Here is a 23253-nt window from a genome sequence, read left to right on the forward strand (position 1 = left end):
TAGATACAGGATGCTTAATCAGTAAAAAAAAAAAAAGTCAACACTTCCAATGCAATACTTCAAATTAGTCTTGGGTTTCTTGCTTGTTTTTTGGGATAATATGGAAATGATATTTTTATTAGTTTGTGGGTTTTTTTTTAAGAGCCATGTTTGAAGTTAAATGGGATATTGTTTAGAGAAGACTTTTGTTTGTGGGAAAAAAAAATCAATGAATGGGAAATATTGCCACTCATTTAAGGAGCCATCCTCACAGTGCCTAGCTGTGTTTTACAACACAATCAAGTGTCAACCTTCCTAATGCACACTGATTTCAAAAGGAAAATTTCTCAAGGAAATTGMAGGAATTCACAAAAGCAAGCATTATACATTGGATTTACAAATAAAAAATAGATGCCCACAGTTACATGAACTTCCTGTCCAAAAAAAAAAAGAAGTCTGAACTACCTGTCCTAGATAATTTTTAATGACCTCTGCTTTTTCTGGAGTAGTAGTGATGAACTTTGGCCTTGTATCTGATGTGAGTGCTCTTTTTGGAGGCTTATCAATGCTAGAGAACACTTATTTTCTGCTTCATAGAGAGATTTTCAAGACATGGAGGACTTTTCAGAACTGATGAAACACTTGTATGAAGTTACTCAGAAAGTCCCATGTGTAACAGTGTAGTTACAACTATGCTGCTTGTTGATTTACCTTTTGGTTTCTAATTAAATTGAATTTCTGTTTATGAAAGGGAGAGGAGAGTGACAGTGCACTGGCCATGTTCAACAGGCCTGGAATATACAAAAGGCATAAACAGAGCAACTTCTGTACATCTGTACTGGAGTATAAAATCAATTTGCAATTGATCTAWATCTGCAATTAGCTCAGAGCCTTTCAAAGATCTTGGAGTACAAGTAGCACCAAGAGGCCCTGGTGCTGCATGGCTGGTTTGTAATGACATYTTCCTGCTTTTTTTCTCCTGTTGATCTCAGCTCATGATTTATCTCCAGCTACCWGCAGCTGAAGAAGTGTGTCCGTCATTTGAAATACCTGTGAGAGCTGTACAAAACAAACCATGAAAGATGCAGGATTGTATTTCATATATTTGCACGTTTCCAGTTCTGGTTAGGGAAGGTAGACAAGGAAATATTGTCTGAAAAAGTGTGGGTTGGTCTGAAAGTTTCCTGTGAATGCTTTGCAGGCTGAGATTTTTGAAACATTTTCATGTTTTTAAATGCAGATACAGTGGTACCTGGAAAACAGGAAACACTCTGGAAACTTTTTTCYTGAAGAGTGGTATTCTGAAAGTGTACAAAATACAAATCTGGAGTCCCTGTAGAAAAATGAAAGTGTGGAGTAAATATTTTGCTGTTAAAACCAGAAAAGTTTAGTCAACTTAACTTGATTTGAAAATCAACAATAAAATGATTTTTGGTAACTGCCAGCAATTACATTAGTAACTTGAGATGCAATAAGTACTTTCAATAGGAAAAGTATTCCATGCAGGTGATTCCCAACTGTAGACACCTCGCTTGCACATTGTAATGGATTAGTTAGGAAGTCCCAGGATCATATGATTACCTGCTAGATAGGATGAAGGTTAAGACCTGGCTGACAATGGCATAAGCATTAAATGTGGTGTGCCCTGTCAGCACTTCAYTCAGACTCACACAGAGGGAATAAAGGTTTAAACATTTCTCTAGCTTGTTTTCTAAATTCTCATTTCAAGGATTAGCCAGTAATATCCCAAGTTAAAAAAAAAATAAAAAAAGGCTCATGGTTTTAAATAAATGGATCTCTGTTTCCTGTTCATTATTTCAGTTTTAAATCCTGAGTATAATCTGTCCATCAGCATAGCAATAATCACCTCAGACTTTTTGCACWGAGTTTTCAGATCTGGTCATCACTGGTGTACAAGCACTGAGTTTTCAGTAAATCAAACTGATAATAAACAACTTAATGTTTGAGGATGCAATGATTTATTTTCACCTATTTCCAATCCTCTGTTTCATAGAAAATAGCCAGTGGTGTAATAATGAAGAATCCATTACTCCAACTATTTCATATGCCTTATATGAAGGGACATTTATAGGAATAGAAGGTCAGGAATCCAGCAGGCCTGTGGSGCAAAAGAAGAGGCAGACACTTTCCTGGAGGCTTTTTTTTTGCAGTATCACTGTGAAAGGCCTCGAGCCATGAAGCTCTGGTTACTTCCCTGGGACTCTTTCCAATAACTAGTGCAGAAGAGTTTTTTCCCCAATATCCTTTTTGAAACTAATTTTATATATGATTTGGTATAAGAGAGGCCACTCAGACARAACAGTCTTTTCAGTGCTGACCTTGAAATAAAATCCCCCATTGATTTGTACAAAGGGAAGAGTTTTATRTGTGACAGAGAAGCATGCATCTCTGAACAAAAATTCCAAATACCTGTAACTGCTTTCCAACAAGTTCCTATGCTATACCAAGCTGTAGACAAATAAATCTAGGGCTTTTTTTAAATCTCAGCTATTAGTCTCAGAATTTTTAAATACTTTACCTGGGTAGCATTCAAAACGCAGAACAGATAGCTGAAAGCAAGACTTTTTTTTTCATGAGTTATTAACATGAGGTACCCGATTGTCCATGTGATCCCGAGCACTACCACTACAGAGAGAGTGCTAATCATATTTTTCATTAATGAATCCTTTTTACTCCTAGAAGTGCACACACAGATAAAAAGTTATTAAATCTTTCCCTCTACAATTTGATATCTATTTGAGCTTTAAACTTTCTATTTATTCAGGGTTATATTGCAAAAAGATATTATTAAGGTGAGTTGTAAAAATACACTTCCCACATTTGTTTGATATATCATTCAGTGAAGAAACCCAAAAAAAAAAATACAACCAAATTTATCAGACTAATCTGTATTTGGAGTATAAAGCCTGGATGTATCTTTTAAATTTTAAAATTAAGGTTTACCAAGGCAACAAGAAACATTGAAAATTAGCATGTCAGCTATAAGTTTCTTTGAATGCTTCTGAATTCATCCAAATGTACTTATTTTTCAAGGTTAAAATTAGCTTCCCATGAAATTTGAATATCCAGTTTCTCTCAAACCGGAGCCTACTCCGASATAAGGTATTTTGTTTGCTCCAACCATGAAAATTGTACATAAAGAAACAAAGAAATGCTACAAACTTTTGTTGACCAGATCAGTCCCATGGGATTAATAACAATTAAAGCAATCTATTTTTAAATAATACAGGTACACTGAGAGTTTGTGACATRTGGCCTGTGACAATACATGGAATGTTTATGAAAAACTGAGCAAGTAAATCTGCTTCACGCTGCTCGAGAGCTGGCCTGGTATTCAGCTGTGCTCAGAAATTCATAATTCTTGGTGGACTAGACCTGCTCTTCTGTCACTTTTATGGATTTAAAATGGGAATAACTGTCATTGAAGTCAAGAGACACTGCAATCCAAAACTGGGCACAAAAGCCTAAAATGTGTTCATTGATATGCACTTGAAGAAAGTCTAACCCATTGTAAAAAATGGAAATAATTTTCTGTCTGCTTAAACTGTACATTTTTTTAAATAAAAGATTTTGTGAAAATTCTGAGTTTGTGACAAGAAAGTCTGAGCTGATGACAAGAGACTGGGGAATACATTTGCTGAAAGCCTTGAGGAGTCCTGTGCTATCTCACCTTATCAAATTCATGTCCTTCTGTATCACAGAGATACTGATCTTGATGAAGRTCAAGATATTAAACAGGAGTGTGGGTGCTACTGCCAAGAGGAATGGCAACATGGACTGCTGCATGCTGAAATTTGATTTTGGTCCATTGTCACAAGCCAGCAACTTTGAATATAAAGAGAGGTCATTTCAAAAGATATGTTAGACACATTTTTCAGAATACCAAAACAAAACAAAATATTCCAATTTTCATCCTGAAAGTGCTTTCTAGGTTTTGTTAACTTAGCTCTGAAAGGCAATCATTCCTTGAGAAATGAGAGCTTTCAATCATGTTTCTCTTTCTCTGGGAAATGCAAAATTATACATCAAACAAACTGCGTAAAGAAAAAAGGTGCAATATAACTAACCAAAGAGATATCTGGCCATCACATGCACATTTATCTTTAGGATATATTTTATAGTAAAGAGTAATAAGGGAGATCTAATGGACAAAGGTTGAAGGAAAAAGCAAGGACAATTTCAGAAGAACAGCGTTATCCTGTAATAAGCTTTACCTGTTTTCTTTTTCATTTTCAAATAATCTCTAGTTAGAAATCCACACTCTCTAAATGAGTGCCACAGCATGACCACGATGTGGAAGGGAGGTTGTGTTACATTTYCTAAAGAAGTATGCCTTTTTATTCATATCATTCACTATAACCAAGGTACATTKTAAGCCTGATAGCTTGCTTTGCTGTGTGGGTACTCAGATGAATACCTATACCAAAACCACAGGGCAAATATTGATATTATGCCCAGACCTTAAATAAATTTGAGGATTAAATGTAGGTATGAAATGGAGTTATGCCCTTAAATGAAGGGGTGGAGTATGAGTTAGRCTAAGAGTGTCTGCAGTTGGCATTTCAAATCACAGGAGACTGCAGAGTCTTGCAGAGGGATTCAGGGCAGAGGTAGATCCAGTAGCCTAAATCCTTAGTGAGGAGAAAATGTGTTTCGTTCTAGTGAATGTCTAGATTGAGTGAAGAGTTTTATTTCTTTTGAGGACTTAGATGTACAAATTAGTGTACCAACAATAAACCTACAAGTGTATTACTAATAAGCCATCACAAAAGACATGGGATAGCAAGTGTTATTATAATATGTGAACTTACAATTCTTCCTGTCAGTAGTTCAAAGCTTTTCCTTCTCTGTAAGTAGCTCCAAGTACTACTGCAGCARGGATTCCTAATTTATAAGACAGACATTTAGCAATTTATTGTTTGGTGCATAGGCATACYTCCTTTCCACATAAATAGCTTCTTGTTTCCTAAATTCCATTGATTTTAAGAGCYGTGTTTCACCTTCCTTGCATTTAGTTAATGAATTTTCTGTAGCCTAGACAAAAGACAGGACTGAGGGTTGTGAGCTTTTTTTTTTCCTGAGGACAGCTCATATCCATGACTTGCTGATTTTTGCCATTAAAGAGTTTCAATAGAGCTTCCTGAGCCACCATCAGTGGTGAAAGAGCAAGGTCCCTCCTGGGCTGTAGTGGGCTCCTTTATCACAGCTGTGCAGCCCTACCCTCTACCTTCTGGAGAAACTAATTTAAGAACATTTTGCACCAAACACCATTACATTGCATACCAGACTGATGCAGAGCATAACTATTGCCCTGAAAGAAGCTTGGCTGTGCTTGTTTGCCTCCTTAATGCCTTTGCTTCACTTCTTGTCTTTCACATCTGCCTACCAGTTCAACAGGCAGCACATCCCATGGGGAGGAACCTCATGCACAAGTTTTTATCCTGGTGATTAACATGCTCCTTAAAGTCTGTTCCTTCTTCATCCCTAATAGAGATCTTCCAGATTGCCACTCATTTACTGTGCTCTCAAAGGAGATCCAAAAGCAGTGAATCAGAATCATGCTGGTTTGGACATGTGAAACTTGTCACAAGACACCCTGAAGAACATAATGCATTGCTGTCATGCAAATACGTATGGAGGCAGCACAGTGCCACGTAGCCAGGCAGCTTTTGCTGAACTTTTTCTGGCTTGCATGTGCTGTCCAAATTCTAAATGTTTTAGAGGAATTGTTTCTACAAATGCAAGACATCATAATGAAACAATGAGGATTGAMAACTGCTTGGTGGGTGCAATCAGAAACAACACAATACTCAAGCTGAATATGCAATATGGAAAAGACAGGTGTTCCTGTGCACTGTATTAGAGGAGCTTCTTGCAAGAGGCTGAGATTTTCACTTTACCTAGTGAGCATCTGTCTGAATATTTCCATTCTCCAGGTAGTTCCCTTTCAGCTTGCAATGTTGCTGCTAACTGCTGTATTTACTTTAGAATGCATTATTTGYTTATTAATAAATACTATATAACAAATAATATCAGCCACTTATTGCTTTTGGATGTATTCAAGGCTCTGGCTGAGGTCATGGGGAATCTCAGAGATRTCTACATCAGGAATTTCAGTCCACAAATGTGATCACTGAAAGTTTTTTTACATAATTGGAAGAAGCAGATTGTTGAATGTCTCGATTACTTTGAAAATTTCTCCTGCACACAACAGAAAGATAAACGTTGCTGTACCAGTGATCAGACTACGAGTGTTTTGTCAGGACAACGAAAACAAGCTCAGGTTATACTAGTAGAGTGGGCAGCAGCAGGAGGTTATTAAATCACGTGGCACTAACCCAGAGACACTGATGCTAATTGCTCTCTCCTGATTTCCTATCTTTACAACTCTCCCTGAATGTCCTCTGTACTGTAGAATTTGCCATATGGACAACTTTAGCTCTTACCCCACCCGATTGCTGACGTGGCCACCAGGAAGTGTCCAGGCAGAGGCTCTGAGCAGCAAAAAGTACAACTGTGCAGAATTCAAAAAGAAATAGTGCAGTGAGATAGCCAAAGCTGTGCAGCAGGAGTCTGCAGGAGGATCTGCCACATCAGAGGTGAGTCAAGTGTTGCTGGCAGCATCATAAGGATCATACTGGTAGCATCTGGTGGTATCATTGCTGTACTCCCTGGAAATTCAGTTTCCGGAGATGAAGATGATGTTTAAAATGAGCATAGAAAAACAGACTCGCTAACATCMATGTTACAGATAACTTTGGAGTTTTCCTATTGGTAGGAATATGTTTAAGAGAAAAAAAAGCAGAGAAAAATAAGAAAAATTGTGAAGTATTTTCTCTTTTTTATTTTTATTAAAAGCAAGCTGGAGAGTAGAATCTTTAATGCAGACAGAAACTGAAACAATAACTTGTTTGCAGAATTACAGCAACATTACTCTCAGATAACTTAACAAATCCCTCAGTTTTGTCTGACTTTGCCTAGAACAGGGAATACCCAGCACCTTTTTGACCTAGGCCTTGACTAACAGCACTTTGTGATGTATTTTATTTTTTCCCCTCTGCTCATTTTGGAATCCTTTCCTTCAGTGTTAAGAAGTGAAGTAGCACARAACAGGTATTTTTAACCATTTGCCAAAGTGCAAGAGAATAATAAATCTCCACTTCCAAACTTTATCTTATCTCAGAATCAGAGAACCAATTAGGGTGGAAAAGACCTCCAAGAACATCAAGTCCAAGCTATGACCGAATAACACCAACACAAACTGGACCATAGCACTGAGTGCCATGTCCAGTCTTTCCTTAAATGCTACTGGGGATGCTGATGCCACCACCTCAATTGGCATTACATATATTATCCATAGTATATATATTTATATATATAAATGTATGGTTTTATGCATATATATATACATATATATATATATATATATATATATATATAATATTATCATAGATAAATGCATTTAAAAGGCAGAGTCTGGAAGCTCCTACAGTCATAAAAACATTAACCTTGTTGGAATTGCTCCAAATCTACATTAGTGCAAGCAGGATGAGAAAGGTGCATTTGTCTGTTATAACAACAGCTCTGCTGGCATGACTTTGCACATTGTYCAGAGGGGAGTCACAGGACACCATTAATCACAAGCCATCCAGGAAAATCACATCCATCAAGGAAATYTGCTGAAATTGTGTTTGTATTAAGTCACTCACAATAAAACAGTAGCACAAGCCACTACTGGCTAGAAAAAAAAAAATAAGTGTTTACAAATTGTAATGCACAGGGGGTGGGGGGAGATCATGCTGGTAGGAACACTGTGACACAATTTTAAAGCCTAGTATTGAGTGAGATAAGTGAACTGAAAAGCTCAACTGCATCACAGATCTGTGCAGCAATGCTGCCTCACTGGGTCTGTGTKGTCTGTGCCTTGACAGGGTAGTAACAGAGCTGTCAGCTGGGAACATGGAATGCAAAGAAATGGCAGACAGCCCTTATCCCATGGAGATGGGGCAAATGTCACCCTGGGACATTGCCCAGATGTTGGACATGGTGATGGGAGCCCATGGTAAAAGCACCACCCCTTTGCCTGGTCCTCAGAAGCACACAGGGTGATTGCCCTGCCAAAGTGTGGGAAGGTTTCTCCTGTCAGCAGCCAAGCCCAAAGGTTCCCATGAAGAGCTTGGCCTGTCACCATACTGAGTTCTTTCATACCCTGTCATTACTTTTYAAAGCTCAATTATTTTAAGGTGTAATTAATATAATTATATATATTTCCTCACATTGAAATAATAACATTAACAAAAATGCTCGAGTTTCATCTTGAGATAAAAGCACAGCTGAGACATCTCATGGCTGCACTTTAACCAGCAATCACATTTACTTCTCAAGCCATGCTATGTGATTTAGCTATTTTTTAAAATATTACTTGCTAATCAATAACATTGCAATATGTTCTAAACTGGCTACTTTTAATTGTTTTCCTCAATCTATATACAGAACAAAATATTGCAACTTACTGTAAAGCACTTACAGTTTAACATCTTCCCTCTTACCTAGTAAATATTTGAAAGAAAATGGTAATAACCAGACCAGCCATGGACAATCCAACACCAATATAAGAAATAYAATCCAAAGGCTTTGCATATTTATATTTGATCTGAATGGCCTAKAAAGCAAATTGTATCAGTTATATCAGATAAGAAGAGATAAATTTMTTTCTAAAGTTTGTGTTTCTGRTTGCAYATAGAAACAAGRATGTTTCAGTAAAGTTATGATGTGGCAGCTAGCTTATGCTAGGTCACACAAAATCACTCTGGACCCCAAACTAGAGAAGTTTGTGCAGAACACCAAAAAGAGATTTAACAATATCAATCAAACATTAATCAAAATAACAAATTAAATTATTCATATTAAAATGCAAGGTGACAGCCTGGACAAAGCAGCCTTAAGTTTTCATACTGCTGAGCATTCTGAATTTTGGCTTCCTGGTCTATGATAAGATGTTACAAAGAATTATAGATTGAAACCAGTCTATGTTTGTATAGTGACAATAAAGCAGCAAGTCAATGTAAATGTATTCAGTGAAATAGAAAATAGTCTTTCAATTGCATAAACAGATGGGAATCTTTTTTAGAATACAGTCACTTTGTGCAAAAAGGACATGCATAACATAACATTACAGAAACAAGTAAATAGTACAAAAATGGAAATGCTGTTCTGTGAAGACAGAGTAAAAATGAACTCTGAAATCCTGGTSCTGAAGTTAGTGACCACAGATATGTGATTTTGTCCCGGGTGTGTTTTGTTTACAGAAGCTGAAATAAACAGTGAAAGAATAGCAAATGTCAGAAAGAGACATTTCTATTCCTAAATAGTCTTGTCACTGCAAGAGGGCAATGAATAAAACTTTATAAAAGCTTAATATTTGCAGARCAAGTGGTTTTATAAACATATAAGTGAAGGGAGTAGTTAATGCTAAATCCTCTGGGTTATTTACCCAGTACAAGGCAGTGCCACAGTTAGCCCAGATTCCAGGCTTCTCTGCTGTTTGTCTGGGGACAAGTTAGACAAACCCTCATTTAACACGAGCTGCAGCAATGGAGGTGCAGAGCTGGAGGTTACAGCAGCTGAGCAAGGGGAATGAATTAGGGCAGCCCTTCCCTGCTGTGGAGCTGCACAAGSAGGAGGACACAGCCACAGGTCCTGTCAGAGGAAGCCAGGACTTGACAATGCATTTGGCTGTTCAGCAGCTTGGCCACAACTTGCCCAATTTTCCAGATCTGCTGCAGAGCAGGAACAAGTACATGGGGACATCATAAACTCCTTTATGTTCTAGCTGAGTGCACCTATTCCCTTATATTGCCATGCTGATCTCAGAGTCGAAAACAACTAACCCAACAAAAAAAAAATTAAACAGCCCCAGACCCTTCYCATTCACGAAAGGACAATGCCCTGCCATCAGAACAGCAAAGTTAGTGGTGTGGTTACACCTGCATCTCAAGAACTGGTCTCTCCCTTTTGCACAGCCAGCAGTGTGATCCCAAAAGTCATAGGTATGATCACACAGCTGCAGGTCGGATGTGTCGTTCTAGGGATTGGGATTGCAAGGAGAAAAAGTGGCTACAGAAACACAGAGATATGCACCAGCAAAGTGTGTGCTGACAGACATTTGATTTTGAAAGGGGAGCTGACAGCTACTAAGTGATTTATGGGTTTCCAGTAAACCTTATGAATTATATCAACAATAGTGTAATTTGGCATTTTGAAGTTACTTTATGTGCCTTTCTCAGTCAAAGATTGCCAATGAAATTACCAATTTCTATGAATTATTCAGGTAATTGGGATTCAGGCTCCCACTGACCAAGCATTAAATAACTGCCAGTAGAAGCCAAACAACACCTTTCAGTTACTGGTAGCACTGTGTTGCTGCCAACTGGAGCTGAATCCATATGGGAACAGGAAGCAAAYAATGATAAACACAGTGATCCACCCCCTCCTTTTCTGCAGCACAGTCACTCACATATCCAATGACATGCAGTCATTTTCAGACTACACACTTCTGCCCAGTACTGCAATTAGAACTTCTTTTGAAAGAGCAACAAGCAGATTGGACCATGAATAAGAAGTGAACAAAACCATTCACAGTATTAGGTAGTTCAATTAAAAACTGTGAATAAAAGTGTGATTAAAAAATAAATTATAAGTTTGTTTCAGTAATTTTCTTATAAGTTACATGTTTTCTGGATCACTTAACCATGTGGTTTCATGCTGATCATTACTGATCTGTCATATGTATGTATTTGAGCTTAAAAGCTTTGTTAAATATTGTAAGAAGAAGCCACCTACTATTTATTGGAGAAACCATGCTAAACATGAATACATATTACCTAAAAATTCAGGGGTTTTGGCAAATGGACATTCACATAGAGCATTTCCTGCAAGAAAGCAGGAACATCTGGAATCAGTTCCTGGTGGAGGAAGTCAAAGCACACAATGGTTTTAACTGGAAGTAGGAGTTAAAAGAYAGCATGAAAAATGAACAAATCCAACTCTGCCACTGTCTGATGAACCTCTGCAAGGCAAGGAAGAAAGCAGTTACAGATAAGCAGGTATCAGAAAAGCTGATGCTTTTGGAGAAGCCTACACTGTGCTGTTGCACATATTCAGCACTTACAGATTTCTGTTTAGAATTTTTTTTTTTTAAGAATCTGCAAGTAGTAAGGAACAGCTGCTCTTCCCATGACTGTCAAAAGACATCTTCAATTTTTGCTGAGGTGGCGAGTGAAAATAATTATTATCCTTCTCTTAATATTATTTCTCTGGGAAAATACTGGTAAAGGAGGAAAATAATATCCTAAATCCCAATATATGCACACAGTCCAAATGGCTGGGCTTTTAATAACACTAAATGAGGAATAGTCACACCAGAGACATTTACTGTTAGTGGGAAGTCAGAAGATAAGAGRCTGCCTGGGGTTTTGCCTTCAGATCTCACTTTTTGACTGTGGGGTTTTTTGCACACTTCTAGCAAATTAGAACTCGTGTATGTGATTCAAATCACTTAATTGTAGCWTAAGTGAGGAAGCAAATCCTATATTATGTAATAGACTTTATTATTGATTTTATGCTTTTGATTTAAGATCAAGAAAGACTGATTGGATCTCTCTCTGATTTGAACATCAGGTGAGACTAATGTAACTGTATTATCTACAAACCCTTTTTATTTTTCCTCTCCATATCAATACCAATTTATCCTCTGAGCACTGCCGAGTGTGAGTGATAGACATTGGAAAAATCCCAAGTGAATAATCCAATTTGTAGGTGTTAGGRTGTGGATGTCCTTGCTGACACTTGACAATAATTTTAGTTGAAATCGTTGATAWCTTCAAATTTCAGGCAAAGTAAGTATGTACTTGTTCTTGATCTCAGTGTTTGTAAAGGTATGGTCAAAGATCCAACACATTTCAATTTCAGAAAAMAAAACAACTGAAAAAGTCCCAAACACCAAAAGCATTCCGGCCATTACATCTAAATTTGCATTCTTCTTTAAATTAGATTATCCACCTCATTTGACATGTACATTTCTTGTACCAGGCATCAGCATGCATGAAAACCAACTAGCTAAGGTTTTTTTTTTTCCCCCAAAGGATATTTTTAGTATTCATTCAAAATTTTTCCCAGCTGCAGTTTTCAAAAGGAGAAAGAACTTACTGTTACTTCAAATGTTGAACATATCTGAACTTTAGTACTGAGGTCATCAGTAAGCCCAGGAACATTTTCCTGTATTTCTAGTTTTGTTGGCTGATATTTTCCTAGTGCTGTATCTGCAGTGTATGAGTTAGGATTTATGGTTCATCCTGCTGTGTCCAGGTAAATCCAACAACATACAGGACTYACTTTGTGCCAAAAACAGAATCACAGATGAGCTTAATTTCAGTGGAGCAGACTGGATTGCAACATTGGGCTGTGAGGTGTTGCCAGTCAAAGAAAATTCCTCCACTGTTTTCSTGAGGCTACATCAAAATAATGAGCRGGATAAAAGTTATCATTATTTGTTATTACATAGCTCCAGGTTCAGTTTCTGATGAAAACTTCCACCCTGATTGGTTCTCCAGTGGSAAGTGCTCCTCATTTCCTACCCCCATCCTTTCTCTAAAGCAGRAGAATCCAGCAATGTTTATATTGGTGCAAATTGGAAATTACACATTGGAGTTGAATGCTAAAATTATTTTGACTTGTTCATGAACCACTTTCATCCTGAACTCGAAGGGGAAATGCAGTTGACGACATCTAAAGAAAATGGCAAAAGCTGAAGTTACCTTATTATAGTATTGACAAGTTTATTGTGGATGAATTCTGTTTTGTTGGCATCCTAGAGATGACTCACTGCAGCCATGACTGCCACAGATGCCTGAGACAAGCAGAAAAAAAAGGCAATATTTAAATGTAATTGAATAAATCTCCCATGTTCTATCACCTGAAGGGACAAAGTAAGAACACTTAACAAGCATTGCTTGAAAGTTCACCACAGAGTAGAAAAGTAAAGGAAGACATTCAARAGACCACAAGCTTTGTGCCAATGGTTTCAGAAATGCCACACTTTTATTAATTTAGTGTGTAATGATTAAATTGTCAACTTAAACATGAAATGATGCTCGTATTAAAATTTCAGATATACATYTAAACAGCTGATGAATTTACATTCGGCTCTGAGAACAGACCCAACAGTGATTCTGTAAGTACATGCTCGGGAATGCTTCAATAACTCTGCTAAATGGCAAAATTATTTGTGGTGTTATGTACCGTTGTGTCTTTTCTGCTGGTAGAGGGGGGACAGAATTGATATCCCAAATATTAAGTCTTATTTTTGTCCTAATAAGACTCACCTGAAARTCTTCTGAAACATTTGGCTTTTTCATAATCTGCACTGTGATGTTTGCAGCAGCAGTGATGTTCTGTGGGGTCAGCTGGTCTGGCACAGAGGTGAGGATTTGCAATAACTGAAACCTTGCTGGAGCCCTCAGTTTCAACCTGTGAGGAAAATGTTATTCAAGAGAAAATAAATAAATAAATAAACAAATAAACAAATAAATAAATAAATAAATAAACAAATAAATAAATAAATAAAGAGAGAAAAGGGAAAAGACTCACCACTTTTATAACATTCTCACGCAAAATAAAAACATACAAGTAATTGGTGGTCTAAAATGTTTGTGTTAATGTCAAGTATGTGGTTCTTGAAAATTCTCCCTAGAAATTGTTTTCATGGATCCATTGAGTATATTGGGTTGGAGGGGAGCCCTGGAGGTGCCCTAGTCCAGCAGGGGCTGAAACCAGGCTGCTSAGGGGCTCACTTTCAATATCCTCCCTCAGAAAACTGCCCATGTTTGACCAGCGCTAAGGGGAAAATTTTTCTCTTATCTAATAGGAATTTCCCATTTTGCCACTTGATTCTGTGGGCACCCATCCTAAAACTTCACCCCTTAAAGAACAGCCTGACCCCGYTGTTCTCCACAGCTTGCCATGAAGCAGTTCTAGACAGCCCCAGGACCTCTCATTTGTCTTGAGGTCATTGAGTTCTGAGTCTACAAACTCCTGTACACCTTTCATTGTTCCTTAAATAACCACAAGAGGATTTTTGGAAGGCCATCAGAGAAGCTTGAGAAATGTCCTCTGGAACAATCATGCCTTTCAACACAGCATTGTAACCTGCACTGAGGCCATTGTCCTCACTTCAGTGCACTATGCAGAGTGTCAGCTTGGAATAAATGGGAAAAAAAACCAAACTAAATATTCCAGCGCTGGAGGTACTAATAAAAATTGCTATAAGCACAGGTTGGATCCAGTTGGAGTTAGTTAGCACTGAATGAATAGAGGGTAAATCAGCATCTGAAGAGTCTAAACACACAAAAAAAAGTTGAGGCATTAGTTCTGTGACATATGAGGTGTGGCTGGATAACAATAAGAGACAGAAAATCTGCCAGTCATTGGGTCAAGTCATCTGTTTCCTAATCCTGTCAATGAATAACTCTACTGARTTGCTTCAACAACTGAATTGTTCTCAAATTATTTGTGTTGGGTAGCTACCAAAATCAGGATTAATTCTATCATGTAGCTTTGAAACATTGATAAAGCTTGGAATGGTAAGTAAGAAAGGTGAATGCGTTGCCTAGGGAGGAAGGAACTTTGCATTTAAAATTACTGGAGATGATAATATTTGACTTGAAAACATCTGCATATGCATCATGGACCAACAGTACCTCATGAATGCATGTTCACTGTTCTTGCTTCTGTCTTACAGCATGATCTTGGATTCAAAATAAATACTTCCATTTAAAAGTAGCCAAATCCTTTTGAACCTTGCTCTGGATCAGTAGCATGAATGCCTCCTCCTCCCATTCCCCAGCTCCCCAAGCAGCCCACAGCTCACTAGATGGCAGCCCGACATCACAGCTCCCAACAAAACCCTGCCTTACTGGTGGCAGCAGGACGTCACACCATGCTGGCATTAGAAATTAATGCTAATATTATATATTACTTTGAACCATTTAATGAAGGCCATGTACTGGAAAAAGGTAATATTGAGCTGAAGAGTTTSTCAGGAAAGGATCCAAGCAGGTGAAGCATTGGGTTGAAGGTTCAGTAKTCAAGCAAAAATGCACGAGGAAAGGGACTTCTCTTTTATATAAAGAGACTGTAGCTGGTGAAATTTAAATTTCTTTTTCTTTTTTCTTTTAGGACTAGTTATAAGGGAATGAAACACAGAAGCAGAAGAAGGAAAGCAGCCTCTATAATGTGYTTAGTCATGTTCAGCTCTCCACATTTTGCAGATAATGCAGAGCTAAGCCTCAGAGCTAGACTTAGGAGGTTATGGATTTTATGGATTTTAGGGATTTTATGGATGCCATTCATACCAGAGAGTTAAAATTTGGATTCTTGAATGCCAGAAGTGTTCCATCCATGTTCAGCTGATCACAGGATGGAATGGAAAGGCTTCACTCCTAAATCTTCTGAACATRTTGATGTCACTATCCCCCTCGTGCCAGTCTTCTACAAATCCCTTTCACATTCTTGCTGATTTGGTATCCTGGGCTGGCATCACCTCCATTCACAGGYACTTGCTGTGACCTGGGAACCTGACTTAGAAAAATGCAGCCCAGTTAAGAAATACAAAATGGGATGCTGGRTTCAGGCAAAACCAAGAAAATAAAATAATGACCATTGGAAATTCAGGCCATCTGCAAAGCAGACACAAAGCAAACACAGTGGCAAGAATGCCACTGAAAAAGACTTTGATAATTTATTTTGCTTTCTGCAAATCTTTGAGGAACATAACATATATATTTCCTCCCTCAGTTTTCTCTTCCCACTCCCCCTTTTTTTCCCCTATGATGATGCAGAATCTCAGACTGTTTAAATAATAATTTAAGATTGCCTGTGGTGTTAAGGATATTCATTGCAATTCAGAACTTAAGGGGACTTCAAAKTAGGAATTTTACTTACTCTGGAGCACCCAGATTGCTATTGAAGCATTGTCTGTACTTTTGTAAAAGCTGAAATATCTACATTTAGTATGGAAACTCTCACCCATACACACAACAGACCTCTCTGGTTTAATAATCCAACATCTTTCACAAACCTTACATTTACTGCTGGGAAATGGAAACAAAAGGAAAGAAACACATACCATTTATGGTATCAGGTTCACATTTCTCTTTGAAGTGGCCATATTTGTCCACTATWATCCTTTCAAAAGTAAGAGGTTTTTATGTTGCTTTCAGAAATGTTCACTGTCTCAGTAGTGTRGTCACAAAAATTGACTGCACAAAAAGAAAAAAATAATATATACCCAGATTAAATATTTTTAGCATAAGGGTCAGTTTTCAAACATAAAATAGTACTGGGACAGTAGAAGTTCATTGAATCTTTTGCCCTAAATGAAATAAAAGCACTTTGGTAAATCTTGTCTAAACTCAAGCTGCTAAGCTGCCACAAGTATTATTTTAGAAGTCAGTGAATTCTTAAAAGCCCATACTTTTTGTCATCTCTGCTTTAGTCCTAGAAAATTTGTAAAATATTACAAAGCCTCACCTTTGGTGTCTTGATACCCAGGCAGAAATCAGATTTGGTAACCCAATGCCACAGAATACAGCAGGGGGCAAAAATAGATATTTTCAAACAGTTAATGAGGAGCAGTCCTTTGGTGATCTAAACCATGATGGGTCAGATACRGCTTCTGGTGCAGGAAGTTGCTGCCCCACTGTTGCTGGACTGGGACAGGCTGACCACCCCAGACCCCATAAAGGCAGAATGACGAGTTCAGTGATCAGAATAGCAGCCTGTTACATTCCCATGTACCATACTGCTATAACTTAACACAAATTTACCTCAMAAAGCTGCAAACACTCGAAAAAAATACTACAGCACACAAGCAGAAAAATTTTGCTTCATGTTATGACTTGCAACATCCTGTTTTTGCTAACTTTKGCTAATTCTGAACACATTTCAGCTTACTCTGTTCCACTGGCAGGTCTGACTCCAAGCATATTTATGGTCAGGGTCGTGAGGGGGCTTAGGAAAACGGGGGTGTTCTCTGTGTTCTGGCACAGGCTCACTTCACTTTCTGTGGATCTGGTTTTCTACAGGGTCTCGGTTTCCCATTGCACAATGACACTTCCCCTCTACACCAATCAATTATTATTGATTGGGATCAATCAATAGGGATGCACGATGCTGCAAAGATGAGGTCTGCTTGCAGCACCACACCTGAACCTTGCTTGCCAGGATGTGGYGAGCAGGACAAGGTGTCTCAAAAATCCCTGGTGGAAGGAGGCTCTGGGGGGCATCTGAGACAAAGAGAGGCTCCACATCCTCGCCAGCAGACATGCTGCAGTGACACGCTGCCTTTTGGAATGCAAGCATTTCTCTTCATGCTCAATCTCAGCATCTCAAACTGCAGTTTGTGGCCGCTGTGTGTCACTTTACATTTTGGTGTCACTGAGAAGGTTTGGGGTCGATGGTCTTTGTACCAGGGCTGCTGTCAGCCCTGCTCTCAGTCYCCTCTTCAGCACAGTGACCAAGCYCAGCTCCCTGCYCTGCTCCCTGAAAGCCACAGAGCCCCTCCCTGACCTCACTGCGTCCTGCTGAACCCTCTGCAGCTTCCCTAAGCCTGCTTACCCTGGCTGCAGGTGGCAAAAYGAAGCTTGTATTTCCCTTCTCAGCAGTGCCAAGAAGGGCAGGGTGGAAGCATCCATTACCCTGCCCCTCTCAAATACAGCTGCTCTTGCACCGTGTTTTCAGAGAACCACGCGCTGCTGGCTTGTGTTGACCTTGGCACCCTCTGTCACTCCCAGGGAGCTTCCAGCAGGTCTGCTCCTCAGCCAGCAAGTTCCTGAGCTGTGCCAATGTCCTTGGCACAGAGATGGGCACTTATTCCTGTTGGACACTGTGAGGTTTTTGTTGGAATGATCTTTGGGTTTCTTACGTTCTTCTGTATCGAAACTCTGCCATTGTGTCAGCAACGTCTCTGCCCCTCTCCAGGGTCACTATCACCGGCTGACAGGAAATGCTGGGTCATAGTTCAGGGCTTTGATGAAGACACTGAACCATTCTGCACTATTATTGACCAGCAAGTTGCTCTACTTTTACAATTTTCTGAGCAAGGCRCTGATCGCTACCTGGTGAGCTTGGCTGCTGAGTTAATTTTCACTCACCCAAACCAATGGTGGGTCTTCACCCACGAAACGAGAATGCTGAGAGACATCTCTAAAATCAGAGGGTATTACATCTTGTTACTCTTCTGTTGCCTACATGCAGTTATTTCATGGCAGTCAGATTGGTCCTGATTGTAAATCCATGCTGTTGCTGATTATCCTCTTGTCTCTCATATGAATGGAAGTTGCCTCCAAGAGGACATGTTCCAAAATGCTGTGAGCACCTGAGGTGAGCCTGACTGCCTTGTGGTTCCCCCACATCTCCTTCTTGCCTTTCCTAAAGGTGATAATATGGGCCTTTTCCAAGTTCTCTGTGGCCTCTCTTCATCACCACAGGTGACAGGAGTCACACAGGGACATCAKTCAGGTTTTTCAGCTGTCTTGAATGAATTCTCTCTAGACCCATGGATTTGAATTCTTTTGTGATGATCCTGCCTTCTCTCTAATGGAAGAAAGCCAAGAATGAGTTGCTGTGAACACATAAGGACGCATCTGCATTCCCACACAAATAGGTACTCACACATGAGCACTTATTCAAGCTATATTTTTTTCCCTTTCTAGTTATTCGAGCCTTGGCCTGAAAGTGGTTTGGGYTGGTTTATATACTTACACTGCTTGGTTTCAGACTTAAAAAAGAGATTCCATCTGAAACAGAATTTTCCCACTGATGCAAATCTGTAATTTTTGCAAATATTCTAACTTCATTGGTATCACTCCAGATTAAAACAAGGCAAAACAAAAAAACCCAAAACAAAACAAAAACCCAGAAAAAACACAAGTAAGAAGAAAACCAGACCCTTTGTCATGATTTGTGAAAGAAAACAACCATGACATAATGTACTAAAGCAGCAAATTATGAGCCAAGTGGAAATAGTTCATGATTGTTGGAACAAAAGTAACTGGGTTACAAAAGCTGTTGACCCTGCATGCCACGCTCTCTTTCCTGGCAATAAACTGGATCACCTTTTGCATGCTACCAACACCTGAATGCATTCTCTTCCAGCTTCCTCAACACCTTCAGCACTATGATTCCACGCCCATTCATGGCTCAGACTCTCTCACCTCTTAGATCCATCTTTACACTTTCAGTACATAAAATATACATCTTCATTTTGTTAGCTGGTGAAGAGGAGACAAATCTCATGCATAGTTTATGCATCATAGTGAATAGACTGGATTGATTGGCCCTGTGGCCTCCCCCTCCTTGCTGATGCCATAAATGTCCTTTCCTTCTCCTCTTTGATATATTTATAGGGTTGGGCCTCTGTACCCACCTAGTGATATGCTCAAAACTCATCAGATTTGGAGATCTTTAAGATCCGTAACCACCTAGTAAATTCAGCTGAAACTGGTCAGCAAGTTAAAGAAGGTGCCAAGAAGATGGAATAGCAGACAGCTGCACATTATAAACATTCCTCAGGAAAACAGAGTAAAATTCAAAGTTTGTAATTTCAATGTTTGTTATGATTTCAAGTTAATGATGTCTGTCCAAACATTGTTACCTTGTGTGTTTTAATAACTGCAGCTATTAAAATCTATTATTTAAGTCAATTCACAACAAATCAAATACAGAACACTAAAGCAGAGAACATAATGCTGTGTTTCCAGTGCTGAAATCCCAGCCATGATTATTTCATTTAAGCCAACTTCTCTGAAACACTTTGCCCAAATGTTCCAATCAATCATGAACTCATTCAATCCATCATTGTCTGTTGGAAGTGCTGCCCATTCTGTCATAAGGGAAATGACAGGGAAGACCTGAACTTTCCACCTACCTAGCAGTCTTCCCCAAGCACATTTTCCTGGATGAGCTGCAGGTATTTTGACATCCTTCTGCCCAAATACGTCACATCATTTGACAAAAGCACAGCTGGCCCATGACAGAGAATCTGCGTGTCACACCAGCCCCACTGTGGGCTGCTGATCTTGGAAAAAATGAGCAGAGGGGACTGAAATGGGAGTCCACCAGGACAGTGCTGTTCCAGGTTTAGGAAATTTGACTCATCCAAGGGCAGAGCCAGCAGCAGCAGGAGCTGAAGGCAGGCATTGTTCTGCAGGTGCTGAGGTTCATGGTGTCCTTAAACACAGGGCAAATCCGAACAGAGCAGCGCTGGGCACTGAGATCTGAATCACATTTTCAACTCTGATCTTCAAGCAGGGGAATTCAAAGGCCAAATTGGCTAGAAACAGGCCATAGATTCTTGAAGGATGTAATGTCTTCCCCAGATACGTTATTCCTTTGACGTGGGTGAAAAATACAGCGTCAGCAAGCAAGAAGAGGCACGGCACTGCTTGTGGATCAGACCCTGCTGAGCAGGTCTAAGCAGCACAAAAGGTCAGGGGTCTCCCAAAGGGGAGGGGTTCCCAGAAATGAGGCTGCCCACGCTGCTTGGCTTGTATGACAAAGAGATCCCACCCCTATGACAAAGAGATCCCACCCACTCCTCTGGGCACACCCAGGCCCATCCCCACAGCTGCCACTGTTGAGACAGGAGGATGGAGGTTCCATGGGTTCTGTAGTGCCTGTGCAAATAAAGAAKAKATATATATTATATATATGTGTATWCATTAAGRAGTGYATAAAACAATGTATCTATTTCATTTGGTGAAGGAAAGAAAYAAASCTGATATRTTTGAAGCCTCAGCTRAAAAATACATATCACCCATAATCTYWCCCATGTACTMRGTCRCTTGCCCCTAAACCAATRTCATGAATATGGGGTCAAAGCWTCCAARCATGAATTTGTGYTCCCAAAACAGTGTAGGTGGKAATAGTTTTGAGCAGATGCTGAATAAGCAGCAGTGTGGCCTCCAGGCTGCCAAAAGTTCAAGCTGTTGTGCCCATGAAAACCCCAAATTACTTCTGCAGGAATTCAYGGGGCCAAGAAGGCAAAACAAAGCCCCAGAGTGCCAGTGCTGAAGGGCCTGGAACAATAATGAGGACATGGATAGTTACACATCCAAGAATCAGATAAAGATGAGTTAAGACAGGCATTATAGGACAGAATTGAGAAAACCCCATGCCCCAACCTTAGCCATAGCCTCTATACCCACTTCAGGACAGGTGACAATTTTTATTCTGTCTTTTGGCAGAAACAGAGGGCTTTCTTCAAAGCAGCTGTTGAACTGACTGCCACAACTTCAGGAAACAAAAAGGCATGGTCTAAGCAATAGCAAAGAAATTGCAGATCTTAGACATTTCTGCATATATTATGGCATTTCCTGTGAACAGCAAGCTCTGAAAATTTCAAGGTTTTTGAAAAAAGAGACTGGCAAATCTTGAATGGCTAAGGGGTATCCTGCAGCAGAAATTGCAACAGGGAAGGGGAGTTGTGGACCTCAATCCTAGACAGACAGATCCAAGATGTGGGGGATCTCCACAGAACAAGCTTTCCTCACAGTCAATCTCACCAGGTCCCTAAGTGAAGGATGGAGTTGTAATCCTTTCCAATAGGGTTCCCAGTGGAAATTGCACACATATGCACTGGGTGTTTGGCTTCAAATAATGCAGAAAACTGGAGCTGAGGATTGCCATTTGCTCTGACATTTTAATGCCTGTGTTTTGAGACACTGACAAACTGAGTAAGGCCAGAACATTCAAAAGTAAACAGCACTGCCAAAAACACGTGCCATTGTATATTTCCAATGTTCACACTGAACTAAAGGGATTGCTCAACCTCTTACTCTTTAATGGGAATCATAAAACTGGAAGATTATTACAAACTATAAGGGCTGCACCACGTGGCAGGGGTGATTCTGTTCCTGGCAGTCCTTGCTCAGCTTTTGCTCATGTCATTTGTTATTTAGTCGTTGTGTTTCAGCCAGATGTCTCTGGTGATAGCAGAATAACATCCCAGTGTTGCTAGAAATGCCAGTACAAGCCATCAGCTTTTCAAAAYACAACATCTTTCCATTGGAAATCTTACAGAGAGCAGCAGAAAGCTGCTCCAGCAACTGAGATTTGTGTGGCTGCAAATGAGTGCAAGGAAAGGCAAAGGTGGGAAGGAAGACTGACTGATACTCCTTTGAAAGGAGCAAAACAGAGAAGCAGGCAGCTGTGGGGTAAAACGGAAAGGAAAAAGAACCCAAAGTGTTCAAATGGGGTAGAATAATTTCTTACCTGCTTTGAACCTGAGGAGCTGCCAAAACACAAAGGGTCACAGTCACTACACAACAGGTGACTCCAACCAAAATTCTGTCCCAGTGGAGTGAAGGCATGGTGTAGTGCAGGCTGTCTGCAGTGCTAGAAATGGTTACCACACATTCATGGATAAGCCATTAACTACTTGTCTACTGATAAAATCTTTACCTTTTCTCTTCCACATAGGAAAAAAGAGTTTTGGCACATGTGTGTTTATTACTGCTTGGGAAGTGACTCTGGTCCTCAAAATAGACTTGCACGTACYTTGGCGAGGGGTGCTGGCTGGCCCAGGGTGAAAGTCAACACAGTCAAAGTGAAGAAGAARATAGATTTATTTTAAGAATGAGTTGGAATAAACATGTCTTTTTTGTCATCAGCRTCCAGTGGATTAATTCCCTCTGTGTGAGTAGGGATAGTACCTTGTTTTTATATGGTGTTTCTCACTAATGAGGAAAGGAGATTGTTTGGCTTTTTGAATTACCAAAGCAATTCTATCTCAGTTTGAAAAACAGGATTCAAGAAGCTGATGTGATTTGCCAAGAATGTACAGAATTAATGCAGTCAAAGGATGGGGTCCTGGTCTCTTGGGATGTGGCCCAATGATTTAGCCACTAGATACCACTAATACTGAAACTGCTAMTACAGACTACAATTCCTTTAACGCCTCACAGATTGTTATGATGTTTTTCCCTCCTATCACGAATAAAAATGAGTAAGATATGTATTTAATCTCCTTGGTGGCAATCTGCAAGCTATTCATAATAATACCCATACTGATATTCAAAATATTGAYACATAAAATAAAAAATAATTAAGATTACTTTTACAAATGGGACAAACCAAAATTGTTAATGTGCTTCTTCAGTTAGCCAAATGTCTTGACAGTCTGCTCACAGAGGTTTT

General features: G+C 39.4%; 1 protein-coding gene across 1 annotated transcript; it reads right to left on the reverse strand.

Moving 5' to 3' along the window:
- Window positions 1-1076: 1076 nt before the first annotated feature.
- Window positions 1077-22427, reverse strand: ADGRG7 (adhesion G protein-coupled receptor G7). The gene is given in 21 exon segments (XM_057364126.1): window positions 1077-1211; window positions 1214-1312; window positions 2519-2675; window positions 3671-3797; window positions 3800-3825; window positions 4812-4884; window positions 6447-6493; window positions 6495-6728; window positions 6730-6768; window positions 8550-8662; window positions 9953-10084; window positions 12208-12314; window positions 12385-12509; window positions 12816-12907; window positions 13383-13527; window positions 15260-15366; window positions 15949-16049; window positions 16178-16256; window positions 16258-16316; window positions 21260-21348; window positions 22330-22427. Coding segments are annotated over 21 exon segments (2184 nt in total).
- Between the last annotated feature and the right edge of the window lie 826 nt (window positions 22428-23253).

Source organism: Malurus melanocephalus, unplaced genomic scaffold (genome assembly GCF_030028575.1).
Source record: "Malurus melanocephalus ecotype Western Australia unplaced genomic scaffold, MMel_1.1 scaffold_36, whole genome shotgun sequence".
Classification (NCBI taxonomy): Eukaryota; Metazoa; Chordata; class Aves; order Passeriformes; family Maluridae; genus Malurus; species Malurus melanocephalus.